Here is a 21321-nt window from a genome sequence, read left to right as displayed (position 1 = left end):
ATTACAGGCGTGAGCCATCGCGCCTGGCCTAAACTCCCTTAACTGAAAAGGGGTATCTAGAAAAATCCTTTTAGCCAACATCATACTTACTAGTGAAACACTGTGAGCATTCTCTTTAGATTTGGAGAAAGACAAGCCTGCTACCAAGTTGATCTTTAAATATAGTGCAATCTCAGTAAAAATCCCAGCCGTTTTTTTTTTTTTTGTATGTGTGTGTGGGTTATGACATGCTGATTGTAAATATTTATATAGAAATTAGAGGGTCTGCTGGGCGTGGTGGCTCACATCTGTAATCCCAGCACTTTGGGAGGCTGAGGCAGGCAGATAACTTGAGGTCAGGAGTTTGAGACCAGTGTGAACAACATAATGAAACCTCGTCTCTACTGAAAATACAAAAATTAGCTGGGCATGGTGGCACTTGCTTGTAATCCCAGCTACTCGGAAGGCTGAGGCAGGAGGATCACTTGAACTCAGAAGGTGGGGGTTGCAGTGAGCCAAGATCAAGCCACTGAACTCCATCCAGCCTGGGAGACAGAGTGAGACTCCATCTCAAAAAAAACAACAACAAAAATAAATTAGAGGGTCAAGAAGAGCCCTGAAAAAGAACTTGCCCTGCCAGATATCAAAACTTATTCTAAAGCTGTAGCAGTTAAGATAGTGAGAGTATTGGTGCTGGGGTAGAGATCAGAAGTGTGAGCGTAGAAACAGACCTATACCTGTATGATCATTTTACATATGACAGAGGTGGTCCTGCACAAGAGTGGGGAAAGAACCATCTTTTTGATAATGGGGCTGGAATAACTGAATAGCTATATGGGGAAAAAATATAATTAGATTCCCCTCCCTACCGTATATTGTACGTTAAATCAGTTCTGGGTAGATGTTAACACCTAAATGTCAAATGTGAAAGTATAAAATTTGGAAAATACTATAAGTGAATACCTTCACAACCTTGGGAGTAGTAGGATATATGCTTTCTAAAAGGCCTAAAGGGGCAAAGATCTGTCACTGAGACCAAGAGAGCTGCCTGACAGGAGTTGTGATCCTTAGTGTAGGGTGTCAGCCAAGCTGTAGTCACCCAGCACAGAGAGAGCCAGGGTATTTCCTCTTATCTCCTGATGGAGCCCTCCCATTGAGTGAACTAAAACAGAAGTCTGAGGACACTGGAGTCTTGTAGTAGAACCCATAGAGGTGAGCCTCCAGGAACACAGGGTAGGGTGACGCAGAGTAGAGCTTGGATCTGAGGAGAAGGATACCAGCACATAGCTTCTCACAAAAGAGGAAGCACAAATGGCTAGTAAACAGGAAAAGATGCTCTTCCTCATTTGTAGGTAAGGAAATGCAAATTTATTTTACCCGAAATTTAGGAACAACTAAAGTGGACCTCAGTGTTTCACTAGTAAGTATGATGTTGGCTAGAAAGATTTTTCTAGATATGCCTTTTAAGTTAAGGGAGTTTGCATCTGTGCTTAGTTTGCCAATAGTTTTTATCATAAATATGGCTAAATTTTCTCAATGGTAGAGTGGATAAATACGGTATATTCATACAATGGAATACTGTATAATAATGAAAAATAACAAACTATACCCAGAGGTATCAACATGGCTAAATCACACAATGTTGGGTAGAAGAAATAAGGTAGAGAACAATATATCCAGAATGTTCCACATAATACAAAGTTCAAAATACGCAAAATCTTAAATTATTTGGGATTACATATAGGTGTAATAAAACTGTGAATAAAAATAAAAGGGCCACAGTGGCTCACACCTGTAATCCCAACACTTTGGGAGGCCTATGCAGGAGGATTGCTTGAGTCCAGGAGTTCAAGACCAGCCAGGACAACATAGACCTCGTCCCTACAAAAAAATTTAAAAACTGAGTGTGGTGGCACATACCTGTCATCCCAGATACTCAAAGGCTGAGGTAGGAGGATCAGTTGAGCCCAGGAGGCGGAGCTTGCAGTGAGCTGAGATGGCACCACTGCATTCCAGCCTGGGTGACAGAGCAAAACCCTGCCCAAAAAAAAAACTACTAAAAAATACAAAAAACTAGCTGGGCAAGGTGGCAGGCGCCTGTAGTCCCAGCTACTCGGGAGGCTGAGGCAGGAGAATGGCGTAAACCGGAGAGGCGGAGCTTGTAGTGAGCTGAGATCCGGCCACTGCACTCCAGCCTGGGCGACAGAGAGAGACTCTGTCTCAAAAAAAAAAAAAAAAACTACTAAAAAATACAAAAAAAAAAAGTATGGGAATGACTATCATAAAAGTCAGGATAGTGGCTACCTCCGGAGGTAGCAAGGGGCATGCAGTGGGGGAGGAATACACCAAGGGCTTATAATGTTCTATAATTAGGTTAGTGGTTCCATGACGTTTCTATAAACTCCATATACAGTTGTATGTTTTCTTTACTCCTTTGGTATATATAATGTAACAGTAACTTTGTAAAAAGTAATATTTACATGCAGATTTCTATTCTTGTTCAGTAGTTGTTCTATTTAAATTATTCTGATGTAGCATGATGATTTTGTTTGAATATTTTGGTGAATTTCTCAGTGCTTAGAGCATCCAGCTTCAAGGGTTAACCACTGTTGCTATACTGGGTAATGGTTCCCGTCAAAAACCAAAAAATGGAAATAGCTTGATTTAGATTTTTAAAATAATAAAGATAATTTGAGTCTGTCATTACTACTTTTAAATACTACAGTGGTGCAGAAAATTTTATTGGAAATCCGCAAAATATGTGTCAGAGAACATATAGAGTAAGAAGTGGCAGCATTAATTTGTCAATGCTTATTTTTAAGTAATTGAGACTTAAACTGTGGACGTGATTTAGTCTGCTCTGAACATAGCGACTTTTTAACTTGCCATCCTGTAAATCTGTCCATAGGAATGGGATTTTTCTGGCATCTGAACTGGAAGACTTTGAATGCTTCCTCCTAAGACTGAGCCGTATTGGAGGTGTAATACAGGATACCCTCCCTGTTCAAAACTACAAGACCAAAGAAGGTTGGGATTTCCATTCTCAATTCATTCTCTATTGTTTGGAGCACAGTCTGCAGCATCTTCTTTATGTCTACCTTGACTGTTACAAGTGAGTACTGAGAATGCATCTGTCCTTGATCAGATCTTCACATTTTCTCTTTGCATATGACTCCTGAACGTGACTTTTAGGAAAATAGTAAGCATTCACACGAGGAATACTGATCTTTTTGAAGTAGTTTTCTCCATCTCAACAACTGATACATCTTTGAGTTCAGTATTACATTCAGCAAAATGCTTATGTGTTTTTTTGGTGATATTAATTCTGTAGTATCTCTGTTAACCTTTTAAATAATTTGACTTTAGAATACAATGAAAGAAATGCTTTAAAAGGTTTGAGAGGAAGATTCTAAAGTTTCACTTGGAGTTTACTTTGATACTTTGTTTACCAAGAGAATGCTAAATGACTTTGATTTCATAGCAAGGTGTATTTCACTTCAAGGTATATTAGATATGCTCTAAAATTTATATTTATATAGACACACACACACAGAGAAAGAAAGAGCAATACATCAGTATATGTCTACCTAAGATTAACCTGCAGAATCATATCTGTGCCCAGTGTTAATTGCTATTGGGTCAGTAATAACAATAACAATAGAAGTAGTCTTTAATATATGAGTGTTTACAATGTTATCACTAAACTAAGTAGTTTATATGCATTATCTCATTTAATCTTCACAAAAACTCTATGGGGTAGTTACTCGAATCTCCATTTTACAGATGAAGAAACAGGCTTTGAGAGAGACTAAGTATCTTACTTAAGGCACACAGCTAATAAGTGGAAGAGCTGATTTAATTCTACTTAATTTTTATTCCAGAGCCCACATTTGTACACTCATAGGCAGCATTTTTATTTTACTTATTTTGTGTAGTAAAGACTAGAAATTGGCCGGGCACAGTGGCTCACATCTGTAATCCCAGCACTTTGGGAGGCCAAGGCAGGAGAATCACTTTAGCCCAAAAGTTCAAGACCAGCCTGGGCAATGTAGTGGGTCTTCTTCTTTACAAAGAAGTGAAAAATCAGCCAGGCATAGTGGCACACACCTGTAGTCTCAGCTACCTGGGAAGCTGAGGTGGGAGGATTGCTTGAGCCTAGGAGGTCCGGGCTGCAGTGAGCCATGTTTGCGCCACTGCACTCCAGCCTGGACAATACAGTGAGACCTGGTCTCAAAAAAAGAAAAAAAAAACAGACTAGGAGTTTTTGATGTGTCATATCATTAGTCTTACTTAGAAATGTTGTCTCCAAAGCTACTAGCAAGAGAACAGATTTAAGAGCTGTATTTTCAAAGTATGTATTCTGAGCCATAATTCCTCAGTTGTAACCTCTCTGTAGTTGTGTAAACTTTTTATTTGTATTTTATTTTGAGACAGTCTCACTCTGTCACTCAGACTGGAGTGCAGTGGCACAATCATGGCTCATTGCAGCCTCAAACTCCTGGGCTCAAGCAATTCCCCCACCTCAGCCTCCCAAGTAACTGGAACTATAGGCGCACACCAGCACACTTGGCTTGTAAGAGTTTTTAAAAAGCCTCTTATTAAGTTTGAATATGCTAAAAAGTCTTTGCTGTAAAAACCAATAAAATATGAAGTATCTTAAAGTACAAGGTATCTATTAATCTGACAAAGAGTTGGTTAAATTTCCTCATGGTAGTGAACATATGATGTCTCTAAAATCTCTGTCTCTGAAATTGTCTGTTTCCAGATCATGAAGAGTATGTAAAATACAACACAAGAGTGGGAGTATTTTGTGTTATATTTACTTTTTAATTCCAAGATTCTTTTTTTAAATGCTAATCATCACCTGAGCAAACATGGTTGTAATTGTCTTATCCTGTATGTTAACCAAAGAAGTTTTTTGTTTGTTTTATATACAGACTTAGTCCTGAAAATTGTCCCTTTTTGGAAAAAAAAGAGTTACATGAAGCACACCCTTGGTTTGAATTTTTAGTTCAGTGTCGACAAGTTGCCAGTAATTTAACAGGTATGGGTATACTGTATTAAACACAGAAACTTTCTTTGGATCAATCACTGGTCTGTTGAATGGTATTAAACTTGTGAACTCTTTTAAATAAATTATTTGGCTGTGGTCAACTATCTGAATGTAATCTAGGCTCACACTTTAGGTAAGAAGTAGAAGGCCAAAAAGGTTAGCTGCCAGCCAGCCAAGAAAAGCTAGACCTGGAGCAAAGACTTTACGTGGTTTTGTCCCCTTCCCCTTAGCATCGTGCTCTAGGATTTCCCTTGTCCCACCAGTTTGTCAGAGGCTGAATTCCTGCTCTCTGGTCAACTGGCACCCTTTTTCCATGAAGAAGTGGTCTGTCTTCCAGATCCCTGTTTTGAATATTTTAGTAAGGAACTCCAAATGGAGTTAAAAGAAATCCATAGTATGTGTGAGATTGTTGTGTCCTCTGCAGTGGAGCTGCTGATGTAGAGGCTTACTCTGGTTGTAATCAGACAGAAAAGCCTTGTTACCCCTGAGGACTTAGCTGGTGTTATCCCAGAAACAGGGAAAAGGGGACAGGCTGAATGACCACAGACAAGGAATGTCAGCAGTCTTTCAGTTACATATAATGTCCAGTTTCTCTCGAAATGCAGAATTTTTCATAATGTGGGTTTTGTTTTCTGGTTTTGCATGCTGATTATGAAGTAATATATGTTCATTGCTTAAAAAAAAATTAGAAACCACAGACAGCTATCAAGAAGGTAATACTGGCCAGGTGTGATGGCTCACACCTGTAATCCCAGTGCTTTGGGAAGCAAAGTGGAAGGATCACTTGAGGATAGGAGTTCAAGACCAGCCTGGGCAACATAGTAAGACCCTGTCTCTACAAAAGATTTTTAAAAATTAGGTGTGGTGGCATGCTCCTGTAATCCCAGCAATGTGGGAGGCTGAGATGGGAGGATCACTTGAGCCCTGGGGTTAGAGGATGCAGTGAGCCATGATTGTGTCACTGCACTCTAGCCTGGTTGACAGAGCAAGACCCTGTCTCTCTTTAAAAAATAATTAATTAATTAATTAAAAAGTAATACCTCCATGGGTAGCCTTGGTACATAGGAAAATAACCACCCGTAGGTAACCACTGATAATATTTTAATTAATTAATTAATTAAAAAGTAATACCTCCATGGGTAGCCTTGGTACATAGGAAAATAACCACCCGTAGGTAACCACTGATAATATTTTAATGTATTTTGTTCCAGTTATTTTCACTGTACTTTTTAAAAACCTAGTCTCTATTGTATTTCATTCACCTAACAAATATTTATTGAGCTCCTACCTTGTGACAGAATATTGTACAACAAGAAACATCTGTGTTTTTATATACTGCTTTTTTGTGTAATATTATAACAGAATTTTCCCACATTCTTAAAGACAATGACCATTTTAAATGTTTACATAATATTTCATTGTATGGATATACCCTTATTTAATTTACTGTTCTCTCATTTTCTGATGAGGCCATTTTCCATTTATTATAAATAATAGTCTTGAACATATTTCAATGTAAAGTTTTGTCCTTATTTCAGATTATTTTCTTAGTACAGATAGGTTTTGGGATATAAAACTATTGGGTCAAAGGTTATACATGTTTTTAAGGTTCTTGCTGTAGGACCGGATTGCTTTCCAAGGGAGTTGTACAGTTTTATGATTTTATTGTAAGTCCCAGTCTCTACTCACTGTGACCAGCTCTAATGCTTGATGATTTTTTTTAAATTATTGCTAATTTGATAGGTAGTATATGGCATCTAATTAATTTGCATTTCTTTGTTGCTAGTGAATTATGTACTTTTATGTGTCAGGCATTTATATTTCCTCCTTCATAAATTGGTTATTTCTTTTGCCCATTTACCTGTTAGAGTCAGTATTTTTGGCATTGATTTGGATGAGCTCTTTGTTGAGGACAAACTCAGCAACTCTTTAGGTTGTCATTTGTTATAATTTTTCTCTCAGTTCATTGTTACCTTTTTTTTTTTTTTTTTTTTTGAGACGGAGTCTCGCTCTATCGGCCAGGCTGGAGTGCAGTGGCTGGATCTCAGCTCACTGCAAGCTCCGCCTCCCGGGTTTACGGCATTCTCCTGCCTCAGCCTCCCGAGTAGCTGGGACTACAGGCGTCCACCACCTCGCCCGGCTAGTTTTTTGTATTTTTAGTAGAGACGGGGTTTCACCGTATTAGCCAGGATGGTCTCGATCTCCTGACCTCGTGATCCGCCTGTCTCGGCCTCCCAAAGTGCTGGGATTACAGGCTTGAGCCACCGCGCCCGGCCCATTGTTACCTTTTAATTGTCTTTGAATAGAAGTTTTTATTTTTGTGTAGACAAATCTTTATTTTTCCCCTCTGTGATGTTTTCCCATTGCTTTTACACTTAGGAAGTCCTTTTTTTTTTTCTTCACTGTGGATAGAGTTAAAAATTTATATTATTTTTCTCACATTTATGTAATTCTTAATTTAGTATTTATCCCTCTGTCTTTTATTTTCCAGATCCCAAACTGATCTTCCAGGCTAGCCTCGCAAATGCTCAGATTTTGATTCCCACCAATCAGGCCAGTGTAAGCAGTATGCTATTGGAAGGACATACCCTCCTGGCCCTTGCTACTACAATGTATTCTCCTGGAGGTGTCAGCCAGGTATGGATAGCACTTTACAACAAAATGGGACTGATTTTTAAATTTAGCAGAATTATCTATGGATTGTCTAGATCTCAGTTGATATTAAAATATAACTATATTCAAGTATTTCATTAGATTAAAGAGCAGAGGACAAGGCTGAATTTTAAGATTTTATATCTCAGCCCGGTGCAGTGGCTCACTCCTGTAATCCCTGCATTTTGGGAGGTCGAGGCGAGCAGATCACTTGAGGTCAGGAGTTTGAGACCAGCCTGGCTAACATGGTGAAACACTGTCTCTACTAAAAATAGAAAAAACTTAACTGGGCATCTTGGCACATGCCTGTAATCCCAGCTACTTGGGAGGCTGAAGCATGAGAATCACTTGAACCTGAGAAGCGGAGGTTGCAGTGAGCCAGGACTGCGCCACTGCATTCCAGCCTGGGCAACAGAGCGGGACTCCATCTCAAAAAAAAAAAAAAAAAGGAAAGAAATTTTTGACATCTACAATTTAAAGGGAATGAAGCCAGGCGCATTGGCTCATTTTTGTAATCCCAGCCCTTTGGAAGGCCAGGGTAGATGGATCGCTTGCATACAAGAGTTTGAGACCAGAAACATGACGAAACCTCCGTCTCTACAAAAAAAATTTGTTTTAATTAACTGGGCATGACCGGCCACGGTGGCTCACGCCTGTAATCCCAGCACTTTGGGAGGCCGAGGCGGGTGGATCACTTGAGGTCGGGAGTTCAAGACCAGCCTGGCCAACGTGCTGAAATGCCATCTCTACTAAAAATACAAAAATTAGCCGGTCATGGTAGCGTATGCCTGTAATCCCAGCTACTCAGGAGGCTGAGGCAGGAGAATTGCTTGAACCCAGGGGACAGAGGTTGCAGTAAGCTGAGATTGTGCCAGTGCACTCCAGCCTGGGCAACAGAGCAAGACTCCATCTCCAAAAAAAAAAAAAAATTAGCTTGGCATGGTGGCATGCTCCTATAGTCCCAGCTACTTGGGTGACTGAGGCAGGAGGATTGCTTGAGCCTGGGAAGTCGAGGCTGCAGCGAGCCAAGATCATACCACTGCACTTCAGCCTGGGTGACAAAGTGAGACCCTGTCTCAAAAAAAAAAAAAGCTGGGTGGGGGTGGGGAGGGGAATGAATATGTTATGTAGAGATTCTTTTTTCCCTTTAGTTTGTTTTCCAATACTCCAGATTTGTTTTCAGAATACAATTAGGATCTGCTTGCTTCTGGGAGTAACAATACTTTAGATCTGTGGCTTGGTAATTATTCTGTACTATTTGCCCTCTTAGGTCAAAGGAAACCATAATCTTCAGCTACCCATATAAACTTTATTGAGGGACCTAATGGAAATGTGCCCATCTTTGCTTTTTAGAAGTAGAGTGGCCTGTTTAGAGGGAAATTAAGAATGTTGTTTAATATCGAATCTTCAAAAGTTTCTTACTGGTGCTAGCTTAACTTAATACCACCTTTTTTAGATTGTTGCAGTATACCTTACACGACTATTTAATTGTCTATTTTTAATCACCTATCAGAAATTAGAGTCATAGGATAACTTTAGAGTTGAGTGAGAAGTCATCTAGTTTAGTAGTTTGTAAATATTTTAAAATATATATTATTGAATTAAATATTGGCAGAGCGGTTTTTCAAACAATCTCTATACAGCTTGAAAACCACTGATCTAGCTGAACTTCCTAATTTTGCAGCTGGGGAAACAAAGACCTGATATTAAATATCTAGCTAAGGTCACATAGCCAGTTTGTTTCAGGACCAGAACAAGAACTGTTAACTTATGACTACTTGTCTAATGCCATATTCACTACCACATACTCTTCTCAAGCTAATCTTGTTTCACAGGGTTCTTGTGAAAAAAAGACTTAAACTTTGAGAAGAGAAAAATGCTGCTCTCCAACCTGTTATCTTTTTACTTAGGTTGTTCAGAATGAAGAAAATGAAAACTGTTTGAAGAAAGTGGATCCCCAGCTTTTGAAGATGGCATTAACTCCTTACCCCAAGCTAAAAACTGCTCTCTTCCCACAGTGCACTCCTCCTAGTGTCCTGCCATCTGATATTACACTCTACCACCTTATTCAGGTACAGTATTTAGGTGGTCAATATTTAGGTCTGATAGACCTAAATATTCAGCCAGGAAAACAGAAATCACTCTAGATCTTTCAACTAGAGGGCATTTAACGTAGGGAATTACTTACACAGCATCATAGCAGAATGGAGAAACCAAACGCGATAGTGAGACAACCCCAGATAACAAAATAGGAAGCCATGTTCTTGCACCCCTAAGGCTGCAAGAACAATGCAAAAAAGTGGTGTTACCAGAACCCAGAAGCTGGAGCCATTTCTGGGAATTAAACTAACAACCAGACTGCCTAATGGGAAGTGGGAACATAGAGTATGGAGGTAGATGCCCCAGGAAAATGCAGGGGAGGAATATCTTGACTTCTCTCTTCCCATCTTTAGTCTCCCACAGTGTCTTTGTGGCTATATTTATCTGGTAGCCAAAGGGCAAAGGAGCTTGGGAAATGTAGTTTCCTGCAATGCTGAGCAGAGTGGGAAGGGTGGAGGTGGGTCAGAGCAAACAGTTGACCAACATACCTATCTGCTGCTTTCATCAAAAGCACTCTATTCTGCCACTTGTAACTTCTAACTATCTCTTCTCAATGAATCAGGGATGTTTGTTTAAATCAATGCTTTTTAATCTTTTTCAGAACCTCTAAGAATGTAAGAAAGCTACAAACCCTCTACCCAGAAAAATTACACATATGCATATAATTTTGCTTACATTTCAAAGTGATTCACAGACTCCCTGAAGCCTAGTCAGGGACCCTCGGTTAAGAACACCTTGCTTTGCCTATTTCTCATTTCAAAAGGTTTTTCCTTTTTTCCCTGAATACACATATTCTCCTAGTATCTATAAGGTTTATAGCATAAGGTTTATAATTCTATAAAGGAGCCGGGTGCGGTGGCTCATGTCTGTAGTCCCAACACTTTGGGAGGCCAAGTTGGGCGGATCACCTGAGGTCAGGAGTTCGAGAGCAGCCTAGCCAACATAGTGAAACCCCATCTCTACTAAAAATACAACAATTAGGCAGGCATGGTGGCACGTGCCTATAGTCCCAGCTACTTGGGAGGCTGAGGCAGGAGAATTGGTAGAACCCAGGAGGCGGAGGTTGCAGTGAGCTGAGGTTGCACCATTGTACTCTGGCTGTGTTCAAAGAATTTATGTCCAGAATGATAAGCTTTAAATTGCCTTGGAAAAGGGGAAGCAGACTACCTCTGAAGTCCTTTCATATAATTTTGTTTACCTGTTTTAGAATCCATGAATTTCTAATTCTGTTTAACTTTTCCCCTTTTTCAGTCATTATCACCCTTTGATCCTAGCAGATTGTTTGGCTGGCAGTCTGCTAACACACTAGCTATAGGAGGTAAGTCATGGGTACTTCTTGAGACATGTTTTAGCAATGTTAACTATAGAAGTTAATATATGTAAAGCCAATCTAGTTTTCTCATTGCTTTTTATTTTAAAAGTAAAGGTGTATTCCAAAGGAAAAATAGTTCGCAGAAGACAGAATTGAAAACATATTGTGAGTTAGAAGTCAATGTATTAGGTTACTAGTGCTGTACTTGCTGAAAAAGGTAATGTGTAACTATTTGATTATATTTCTTCCTTTCAAAAAATTATTCTTCATTTCCAGTATAGTATCATAAAAATTAAAAGCATAGGTGTCAGCATTAAACAAATCTTGGCCCTACCATGTAATTAATACCTGTGTGACCTTGGTCATGTGATCTAACCTCTTTAGTTCTCTATGAAATGAGGTTAATCACAGTGACCACCTAACACATTACTATGAGAATAAAAGGAGGCAAGGCATTTAAGTACCAGATTCACACACATTGCTGTCCTATAAATACCATAAGACTTTCTCTGATTTATTTTTTTCTGTTCTTAAACAAACTGTTTTTTCTATTTCTCTTTTATCTTTAACATCATGTTATCTGTGGTGCCTCTGCCTATATTACCCTAAATTAGGCTTTGCATTAGTACTTTGTACATAGTATGTACCCAATAAATATCTGTTGACATAAATAAAAATGAATTTCTTAATGTATATGTTTTATAAGTTCAAATTTTGATATATAGAATTTACCTCATGCCCAGAGTCCAGTGTATGCCAGGCCTACAATAGATGTTCAGTAAATGTTTGTTGAGTGCTGAAAAAAGTAGTGCTTATTGCATTTATCGAATAGAAATACCCTTTCTCGGCCGGGCGCGGTGGCTCAAGCCTGTAATCCCAGCACTTTGGGAGGCCGAGACGGGCGGATCACGAGGTCAGGAGATCGAGACCATCCTGGCTAACACGGTGAAACCCCGTCTCTACTAAAAATACAAAAAAAAACTAGCCGGGCTCGGTGGCGGGCGCCTGTAGTCCCAGCTACTCGGGAGGCTGAGGCAGGAGAATGGCGTAAACCCGGGAGGTGGAGCTTGCAGTGAACTGAAATCCGGCCACTGCACTCCAGCCTGGGTGACAGAGAGAGACTCCGTCTCAAAAAAAAAAAAAAAAAAAAGTACCCTTTCTCAGTGAAGTTACTAGAGAGTAGACAGAATCCCCTCTCCTGTTGTGATGGCTCCAACTCCATCACTTAGGTGACATCTTGACCTGGCATTCTAACTCTTGGAAATTGAGCACTCTACCAGGTAGAGTAGAGGCACAGAGAAGTTGAAAGCATGTTCCCTGCCATTTTTAGAAGTTTAAAACATACTTGAGGAAATCACAAAGTAAATGAAACTGTTATCTTGAAAATATAATCCTTTTTTTTTTTTTTTGAGATGGAGTCTCGTTCCACTCAGACTGGAGTGCCGTGGCGCAATCTCAGCTCACTGCAAGCTGTGCTTCCCGGGTTCATGCCATTCTCCTGCCTCAGCCTCCTGAATAACTGGGATTACAGGCACCTGCCACCACGCCCAGCTAATTTTTTTGTATTTTTAGTAGAGATGGGGTTTCACCGTGTCAGCCAGGATGGTCTCGATCTGCCGACTTTGTGATCCACCCGCCTCGGCCTCCCAAAGTGCTGGGATTACAGGCGTGAGCCACCGTGCCCAGCCAATACATTTTTATAAAATTGGAAAACTGTATTTAATTTGAATGTTTACTTCTGTTTTCTTATGGTTTTACCACTGAATGTGGATGTAGTAACACTGGGTGGTGACTTGGCTTCTGCACCAGGCCAGAGTAAAATTTCCCTTTAGATTGAATTTTCTGTTATATACAATCTCCATACTAAGCCCCAACCTGCTAAAAAATTATGGTCTTATCTGAATAGAAAACTCAAATGTGCTCATTTCAGTACTGTGTGCCTTACACACACTCAGCACATATTTAATGAATGGCTTTATATGTAATTACAAGTTGCCAAAGTCGCTCTGTTCTCACAAGAATGCAAATAGGGCATGTGACAGTTTTTTTAATCTCAAAGAGGGAATGTACTTTCAGGTAAAACCTTTGTAAGATGACAGATACCTCGAGGGTCTTTAAGCCTTTTTTTTTTTAGGAATCAGGTCACAATGTGGAAAGTCCTTGGAATTCCATGAGAAAATACAACTTTATTTCAGAAATAAGCTTTGAACTTTGAAAACAAGAGCAGATACACTGTTTTCCAGAACTAGTTTCTGGAACCAGATCACTGTGTTGTCTTTTTTTAAAAATAGGTAGTAAGTGGTTAAGAGACAATTGAATAGTACATGACAGGAGTGATTATTTCTTTCTAACTGGAGTCAGCCCTCCAGATCCTTGGGTTCCATATCCATGGATTCAGCTAACCTCAGATGGGAAATATTTGAGAGAATAAACAAACAATTAAAAAAAAATAGAACAATAAAAAAAAACAATTTAAAAATACAGTATAACAACTATTTACATAGCATTTACATTTATTAGGTATTATAAATGATCTAGAGTAATTTAAAGTGTATGGGGAAATGTGCATAGGCTATATATAAATACTATGCTATTTTACAGGGACTTGAGCATCCTTCTGTGGGTTTTGGTATCCAAGAGTTTCAGGAACCAATCCCATGGATACCAAGAGATGACTAGACTCACATCAAAATATCTTCTGACTTCAGATTTATCTAAAAAGAGACATTTTTGTTCTGATATTTTCTTGGGTTTAGAGGAACTTTAATCTGAGCTATTCTGTTGGTCTTATTAATAGAAAGATGGTGTCATCTTTCTAAGATATTCATGCTCTATGAATACAACATCAGAAAGTAGGTGATAACAAATGGAGGTTATAGAAGGGTAATTAGTGTCGAGGGAAAAACGTTCTAAAATTACCTGTTGGAGGCCAGGTGTAGCGGCTCATGCCTGTAATCCTAACACTTAGGAAGCTGAGGTGGAAGGATTGCTTGAGGCCAGGAATTTAAGACCAGCTTGGACAACATAGCAAGACACTGTCTCTACAAAAAATTAGCCAGGTATAGAAGATAAGGGTCAAGAAGGTGAAAGAAAAATTTAAAAATTAGCCAGGCATGGTTGTGTGTGCCTACAGTCCTACAGAAGGCTGAGGCAAGAGGATTGCTTGAGTTAAGGAAGTCAAGGCTGCAGGGAATTTTGGTCATGCCACTGCACTCCAGCCTGGGCAACAGAGCAAGACCCTGTGTCCAAAAAAAAAAAAAAAAAAAAAAATTACCTGTTGGAGAAAGGTGCAGTGAATTGGCTTTGGTGAACAGAGGACTCATATAAATATGTTAAAAGGGATTTTATTGCATAATGACCTTTGTGAATGAATTTAAAAAGCTCCTTTTGCATATATTTAACAGATTTTATAATGATAGGGTTATTGGCTATTGCCTTTCTGAACTTAAAGGATCATCAAATACAGAATTAAAACCAGGGTGGTTCAACATACACAAATTAATAAATTATACACCACATTAACAGAATGCAAGACAAAAACCAGGCCAAGCGCAATGGCTCACGCCTGTAATCCCAACACTTTGGGAGGCCGAGGCGAGTGGATCATGAGGTCAGGAGATCGAGACCATCCCGGCTAACACGGTGGGAAACCCTGTCTCTACTAAAAAGTACAAAAAATATTAGCTGGGCATGGTGGCGGATGCCTGTAGTCCCAGCTACTTGGGAGGCTGAGGCAGGAGAATGGCGTGAACCTGGGAGGCGGAACTTGCAGTGAGCCAAGATCACGCCACTGCACTCCAGCCGTGAGTGGCGACAGAGCGAGACTCCATCTCAAAAAAAAAAAAAAAAAAAAAAAGACAAAAACCATATGATCATATCAATAGATACAGAAAAGGCATTTTGCAAAATTCAACATCCTTTCATAATAAAAACTCTCAACAAATTAGGCATAGAAAGAATGCATCTCAACATTATAAAGGCCATATATGACAGGCCCACAGCTATTATCATACTCAGCAGTGAAAAGTTGAAAGCTTTTCCTCTAAGATCAGAAACAAGACAGGGATGCCCACCCTTGCCACTTCTGTTCAACATAGTACTTGAAGTCCTAACCAGAGCATTTAAGCAAAAAAAAAAAAATGAAAGGCATCCAAATCAGAAAGGAGGAAGTGAAGTTTTCATTTTGCAGATGGCATGATTTTGCATATAGAAAATCCTAAAGACTCTACCAGTAAAACTGTTAGAACTAATAAACAAATTCAGGAAAGTTGTAGGATATTAAATCAACATACAAAAATCAGTAGTGTTCTATATATCAATAGCAAACTATCTGAAAAAGATAATGAACAAAACTATCCCATTTCTGTTTTTTAATAGAACACAAAATACTTAGGAATAAATTTAATCAAAGAGGTCAAAGATCTGTACATGTTAAACCATCAAACATTGGTGAAAGAGGCTAGGTGGGCTGGGTGCGGTGGCTGTCCGGACACGGTGGCTCACGCTCATGCCTGTAATCCCAGCACTTTGGGAGACCGAGGTGGGCAGATCACCTGAGGTCAGGAGTTCGAGACCAGTCTGGCCAATATGGCGAAACCCTGTCTCTACTATGAGTACAAAAATTAGGTGTGGTGGCACATGCCTGTAAGTCCCAGCTACTCAGGACGCTAAGGCAGGAGAATCGCTTGAACCCAGGAGGCGGAGGTTGCAGTGAGCCAAGATTGTGCCATGGCAGTCCAGCCTGGATAGCAGAGCAAGACTCTATCTTAAAAAAAAAAAAAAAAAGAAAAGAAAAGAAGAGGCTGGGTGCACACATGTAATCCCAGCACTCTGGGAGGCCAAGGCAGGCAGATTGCTTGAGCTCAGGATTTTGAGACCTCATCTCTACCAAAAATACTAAAGAAAGCTGGGTGTGGTGGAGTGCACCTGTGGTCCCAGCTACTTGGGAGGCTGAAGTGGGAGGATCACCTGAGCCCAGGAGGCAGAGGTTGCAGTGAGCCAAGATTGTGCCACTGCACTCCAGTCTAGGCGACAGAGCCAGACCCTGTCCCCAAAAAAAAGACCCAAAAGAAACCATTTATGTTGTATACTTTAAATATATACAATTCTTAAAAGTTAAATAAGTTGCTCAAGGTCACGCAACTAGTGGTATCAAAACCAGGAATCACACACTTTTTTTTTTTTTTTTGGAGACGGAGTTTTACTCTTGTTGCCCAGGCTGGAGTGCAATAGTGCGATCTTAGCTGACTGCAACCTCCACCTCCCAGGTTCAAGTGATTCTCCTGCCTCAGTCTCCTGAGTAGCTGGGACTACAGGCATGCACCACCATGTCTGGCTAATTTTGTATTTTTAATAGTGATGGGGTTTCTCCACGTTGGTCAGGCTGATATCGAACTCCCGACCTCAGTTGATCCATCTCAGCCTCCCAAAGTGCTGGGATTACAGGAGTGAGCCACCACGCTCGGCCTCAAACACATTTATGACTCTAAAGCCCTATTACCTCTGAGATACTAGACCTGCCAGACTAGAGCTTCCTTCCACCCCTGTAAACAATATCCTTAAATGAAATCAGTTGGGACAGCTTCTAAAGTTATTTTTTTATATCAGTTTTACACATTCAACCAGAATGGCTTTAGCTCTCTGACAGTTGTCCCAAAATGAGCATGCACATTGCCCTCTAAGGAGTCACTTCTGGGTCTGCTTTCTTATGTCCCCAGCACGTGTTCCTCCATTGGTTTAGGGATGTGTTACAGATACTGGGATATAGATATAGGGATGTTATAGATACTGGGAATTCCCCCCGCAGTTATATATTAGTATCTATAATAACAGATGTAATGAGCTGTGGCCAGGAAGACCCAAACGGAGAGAAGACATCCCTCTCCACCCCAAGTAATCACTGAGCCTTGCTCCACTGGCAGCCAGACCCTCCCAGGTCTCTGCCAAAGCTGTAGTTCAATGACCGCAGCCCTCACAGGAGGAAGATTCCATTAACAAAATGTCATGGAGCACTCCCGCTGGCATAGCCTTCCAAGATAATCTAGCCCAATTTGCTTATTTTACTTAGGAGATCATAAAAGCCCAGAGAGGAGAGAAGATTTCAAAGTACTCAGGCGTTTAGAGACAATCAGCTCTAGAGTGCTGATTGTAGATCCTAAAAGAGTCTCTCAACAGAAAAAAAAGCAACTAAAATTACAAGTAAGTTTAATGGGATGGTAGGAGGGAGCATTTTTTTTTTTTTTTTTTTGGAGGCAGAGTTTCGCTCTTGCCCAGGCTGGAGTGCAAAGGCACAATCTCAGCTCACCACAACTTCTGCCTCCCAGATTCAAGCTATTCTCCTGCCTCAGCCTCTCAAGTAGCTGGGATTACAGGCATGCGCCACCACACCTGGCTAATTTTGTATTTTTAGTAGAGATGGGGTTTCTCCATGTTGGTCAGGCTGGTCTCGAACTCTTGACCTCAGGTCATCCTCCTGCCTTGGCCTCCCAAAGTGCTGGGATTACAGGCGTGAGCCACCGCACTCAGCCAGAGCATTATTTCTTACCATAGTTTTTATGCAACTTCTCAGATACACATCTTTGTATAAAATGAAGGCTATCTCTATATGTTGAAGTAAAATAAAACAGGTTTTGATAAGTTCAAAGTGATACATAGTGATGCAAAATGATTACAGCAACCAGTTTTCTTTTATCATTAGAGAGTTAAGTTTTCCATGTGCAAATCTGAAATTAATTATGGTGACGTACAGATAATTGATATTGTTTCACTTTCCTCCCAGATGCATGGAGTCATCTCCCACATTTCTCTAGCCCTGACCTGGTTAATAAATACGCTGTAGTGGAACGTCTGAATTTTGCTTATTATTTACATCATGGACGGCCATCATTTGCATTTGGTACTTTTCTGGTCCAGGAATTAATCAAAAGCAAGACTCCCAAGCAACTGTGAGTATTTAAAATATAATTTTGGCTGGGTACAGTGGTTCACCCCTGTAATCCCAGCTCTTTGGGAAGCAGGAGTATCACCTGAGCCCAGGAGTTCAAGTAGGCAGTGAGCTATGGTCATACCACTGCACTTTAGCCTGGGTAACAGGCTCTGCCACTAAAAGAAAAGTAAAATAAATTATAATTTGTATTCTAAAAAAGGGCATATCTGTAACATTTTACACATACATTGAAAAACATACTGGAAACATACCACATTTAACAATGAATACATTTGGATGGTGATTATTGTTTTCATTTGTGCTTCCCTGTGTGTCCCAAGTTTCTGGCATTCAGTGTGTGTGATTTTTGTTAACTGGAAAAAAGATAAATATATTTTGAAAAATAATCAGATTTAAAATCATATAGGAGCTTGTCAGGTATTAGTGGTTAGAGAGGGAATTCTAAGGGAGGGAGAGCATTAGGACAAATACCTAATGCATGCGGGGATTAAAACCTAGATGACAGGTTGATAGGTGCAGCAAACTGCCATGACAAATGTATACTATGTAACCTGTATGTTCTGCACATGTACCCCAGAACTTAAGAAAAGGAATTATATGATGAGATGTGAATTCTATATTTAATGTCTTTAATAATTCATTTAATTCATTTTTATAAAGCACAGAATTGAGAGGAGCATTTACTATAATGAATAGCTAAATATAGATTTACTTTATTGGTTTGTTTTATAATTAACAAAGTAATACCTTTTTTATGGTAAAGTATTCAAGTAGTTTAGAAAGGTGAAAATGAAAGATATCCCTCAGCCTCCCATTCCACATATTAAAAACATGGTTAATAATGTCTTGTGTGGGCTGAGCATGGTGGCTCACACCTGTAATCCCAGCACTTTGGGAGGCTGAGGTGGACAGATCACAAGGTCAGCAATTTGAGACCAGCCTGGCCAATATGGTGAAACCCCATCTCTACTAAAAATACAAAACTTAGCCAGGCATGGTGGTGGGCGCCTGTAGTCCCAGCTACTCGGGAGACTGAGGCAGGAGAATCGCTTGAACCCGGGAAGCGGAGGTTGAAGTGAGCCGAGAGCACGCCACTGCACTCCAGTCTGGGCAACAGAACGAGACTCCATCTCAAAAATAATAATAATAAAAATAAATAGTAATTTATTATGTCTTTCTCAAATTTTCTATTCCTATAAAAGGCCTATCTGAGTTTTTTTAAATGTGCTTTATGATGTCAAACTTTAAGTGGCATTGATATTCTTCGTAGTTCGTATACATACTCATAATTGATAAAATCACAAGTTGGCAGTCTTTCAGAAGTTGTACTTCATGTCTTCTGGATGAAGTTGGAAGCAAGAATAATTTAGACTATGAGTAAGTGTTTTAGAAAGTCAACTTAAGGGAATGGGGGGCTCTTGTGCCAAAAGCAACTGAAAAGCTACCAGGAACCTAAACGGGTACGTGCAAGGGGCAAAAGGGAAGGGAGAGGAGGCCAGAAATCACATGGCTGGCACTCCATGTGTCACTGATTTAATTCCATTTGCTTTTCCTGGTGAGAAATAATTTTCATGTGCTGATGTGATTTTGATTCCTTTCTTTTTCAGGATCCAGCAAGTAGGCAATGAAGCCTACGTTATAGGGCTCTCCTCCTTCCACATACCTTCAGTAGGAGCTGCATGTGTTTGTTTCTTAGAATTGCTTGGCCTTGACAGCCTCAAACTCAGAGTTGATATGAAAGTGGCCAATATAATTTTGAGATACAAGTGCAGAAATGAAGATGCTCAGTACAGCTTTATCAGAGAGTCTGTAGGTACAGCACCTTTTTTTATTTGGCCTGCTTTGTTTAGAGAAGGTGTGACTAGGTCTAAGGCATTGATTTTTGAGTGCTTGGGGAGAAAATGGCTATCTTCTTGATTTTACCCTTTTCCTGCAGAGTGTGTGTTCTTTATCTCACTTTCTTGGGCACTTTAATTGGGTTCTGAAATGGCCCTGAGCCACACTATTCAAACACAATTGCTCAGGTTTTGACTTTTTCTCTTGACCGTATTTTGTTGTTTATATTTCTTACAGCCGAAAAACTATCTAAACTAGCTGATGGTGAAAAGGCAACCACAGAAGAATTGCTTGTTCTCTTAGAAGAAGGCACATGGAACAGCATTCAGCAACAGGAAATAAAGAGGTTTGTGAGTTGCAGTCTCAGCCTCTTTTCTAACAAGCTTATTATGCCAACCTGTATTTGCCTAGTTTTTCTTTGAACAACTCTGGTGTTTCCACTAAATCCCAGTAGACCTTATCTTCTTCTTTATCTAGCATATAGCAGATGCTCAGTAAATAAATAATGATTTTAATTGCATCTTGCCATCAGTGAAAAGAAGGTGAAGACAGCAGTTCTCTCTTTAGAGATGGACTTACCAAGAGACGGAGAGCAGCTTTGTCTCTTCCACTGCCCTGCTAGTCAGAGAAGTCTTTTAAATGGTACATGTTGAAATGCCAGAAGATGTGGGTTCAGATGTCTTGGAGGATTGGAAAAAAATGAAGGAGAAGAAGAGGATGATGTGGGATGGGTCTTCTAAAATTTGACTTTAAGTAATGTCCTTAATTTTTTCTTTGTATTATGTCAATTGATAATGGAAGCTGAAGTGACTGTACGTAAAAGCATGTCCTTACACTTCATGCCTGTTTTTCTCTATGCTGCCCCGCTGAGGCTGACCTAACCACTCCAGACCCTGAGAAGGCACCCTTTTTCTGTATATCCTATCACTGATTCTGTTCTTGGCAGAATCCTGCTTGCAGCAGAAACGTGTACCCTCCCTCTGGTGAGGAGGCCCAGGTACCCACCAGGCCTCTGAGTACTCTAAAGTGAATAGAGCAAGAGAATTAAGTGCTCAGAAAGTTTCTTGACTGACAACTTCCTCAGTTCTCCTAAGGATGCTACACAGCCAGTATAAATAGGTATTTGATTGATGACTTGGGGAAGGAATGAATTGTGCCAGTATGATAACCTAGCTGTTCTGCCTTATGGGTGAAAGAATCTACTTTTTTCGGTCAGGCACAGTGGTTCACACCTGTAATCCCAGCACTTTAGGAATCCGAGGCGGGCGGATCACCTGAGGTTGGGAGTTCAAGACCAGCCTGACCAACATGGAGAAACCCCGTCTCTACTAAAAATACAAAATTAGCTGGGCGTGGTGGTGCCTGCCTATAATCCCAGCTACTCAGGAGGCTGAGACAGAACTGCTTGAACCCAGCAGGCAGAGGTTGCAGTGAGCTAAGATC

At 40.1% G+C, this 21321-nt stretch overlaps 1 protein-coding gene across 1 annotated transcript in view; it reads left to right on the top strand.

The window, feature by feature from the left end:
- The window catches only part of SPG11 (spastic paraplegia 11 (autosomal recessive)), a 121616-nt gene that overhangs the window by 52362 nt on the left and 47933 nt on the right, over positions 1 to 21321 (top strand). Inside the window, exons 16-23 of the mRNA XM_011992084.1 lie at positions 2888 to 3091; positions 4917 to 5023; positions 7524 to 7669; positions 9595 to 9756; positions 11036 to 11102; positions 17875 to 18040; positions 19650 to 19855; positions 20116 to 20224. Of these exons, the coding sequence (XP_011847474.1) occupies positions 2888 to 3091; positions 4917 to 5023; positions 7524 to 7669; positions 9595 to 9756; positions 11036 to 11102; positions 17875 to 18040; positions 19650 to 19855; positions 20116 to 20224 (1167 nt within the window). The remainder of the gene's footprint in view (positions 1 to 2887; positions 3092 to 4916; positions 5024 to 7523; positions 7670 to 9594; positions 9757 to 11035; positions 11103 to 17874; positions 18041 to 19649; positions 19856 to 20115; positions 20225 to 21321) is intronic.

The sequence above is a fragment of the Mandrillus leucophaeus genome, unplaced genomic scaffold, assembly GCF_000951045.1.
Source record: "Mandrillus leucophaeus isolate KB7577 unplaced genomic scaffold, Mleu.le_1.0 Scaffold402, whole genome shotgun sequence".
Taxonomy (NCBI): domain Eukaryota; kingdom Metazoa; phylum Chordata; class Mammalia; order Primates; family Cercopithecidae; genus Mandrillus; species Mandrillus leucophaeus.
Note: the sequence above shows the minus strand (reverse complement) of the source record. Positions and strands in the feature narration are given on the sequence as shown.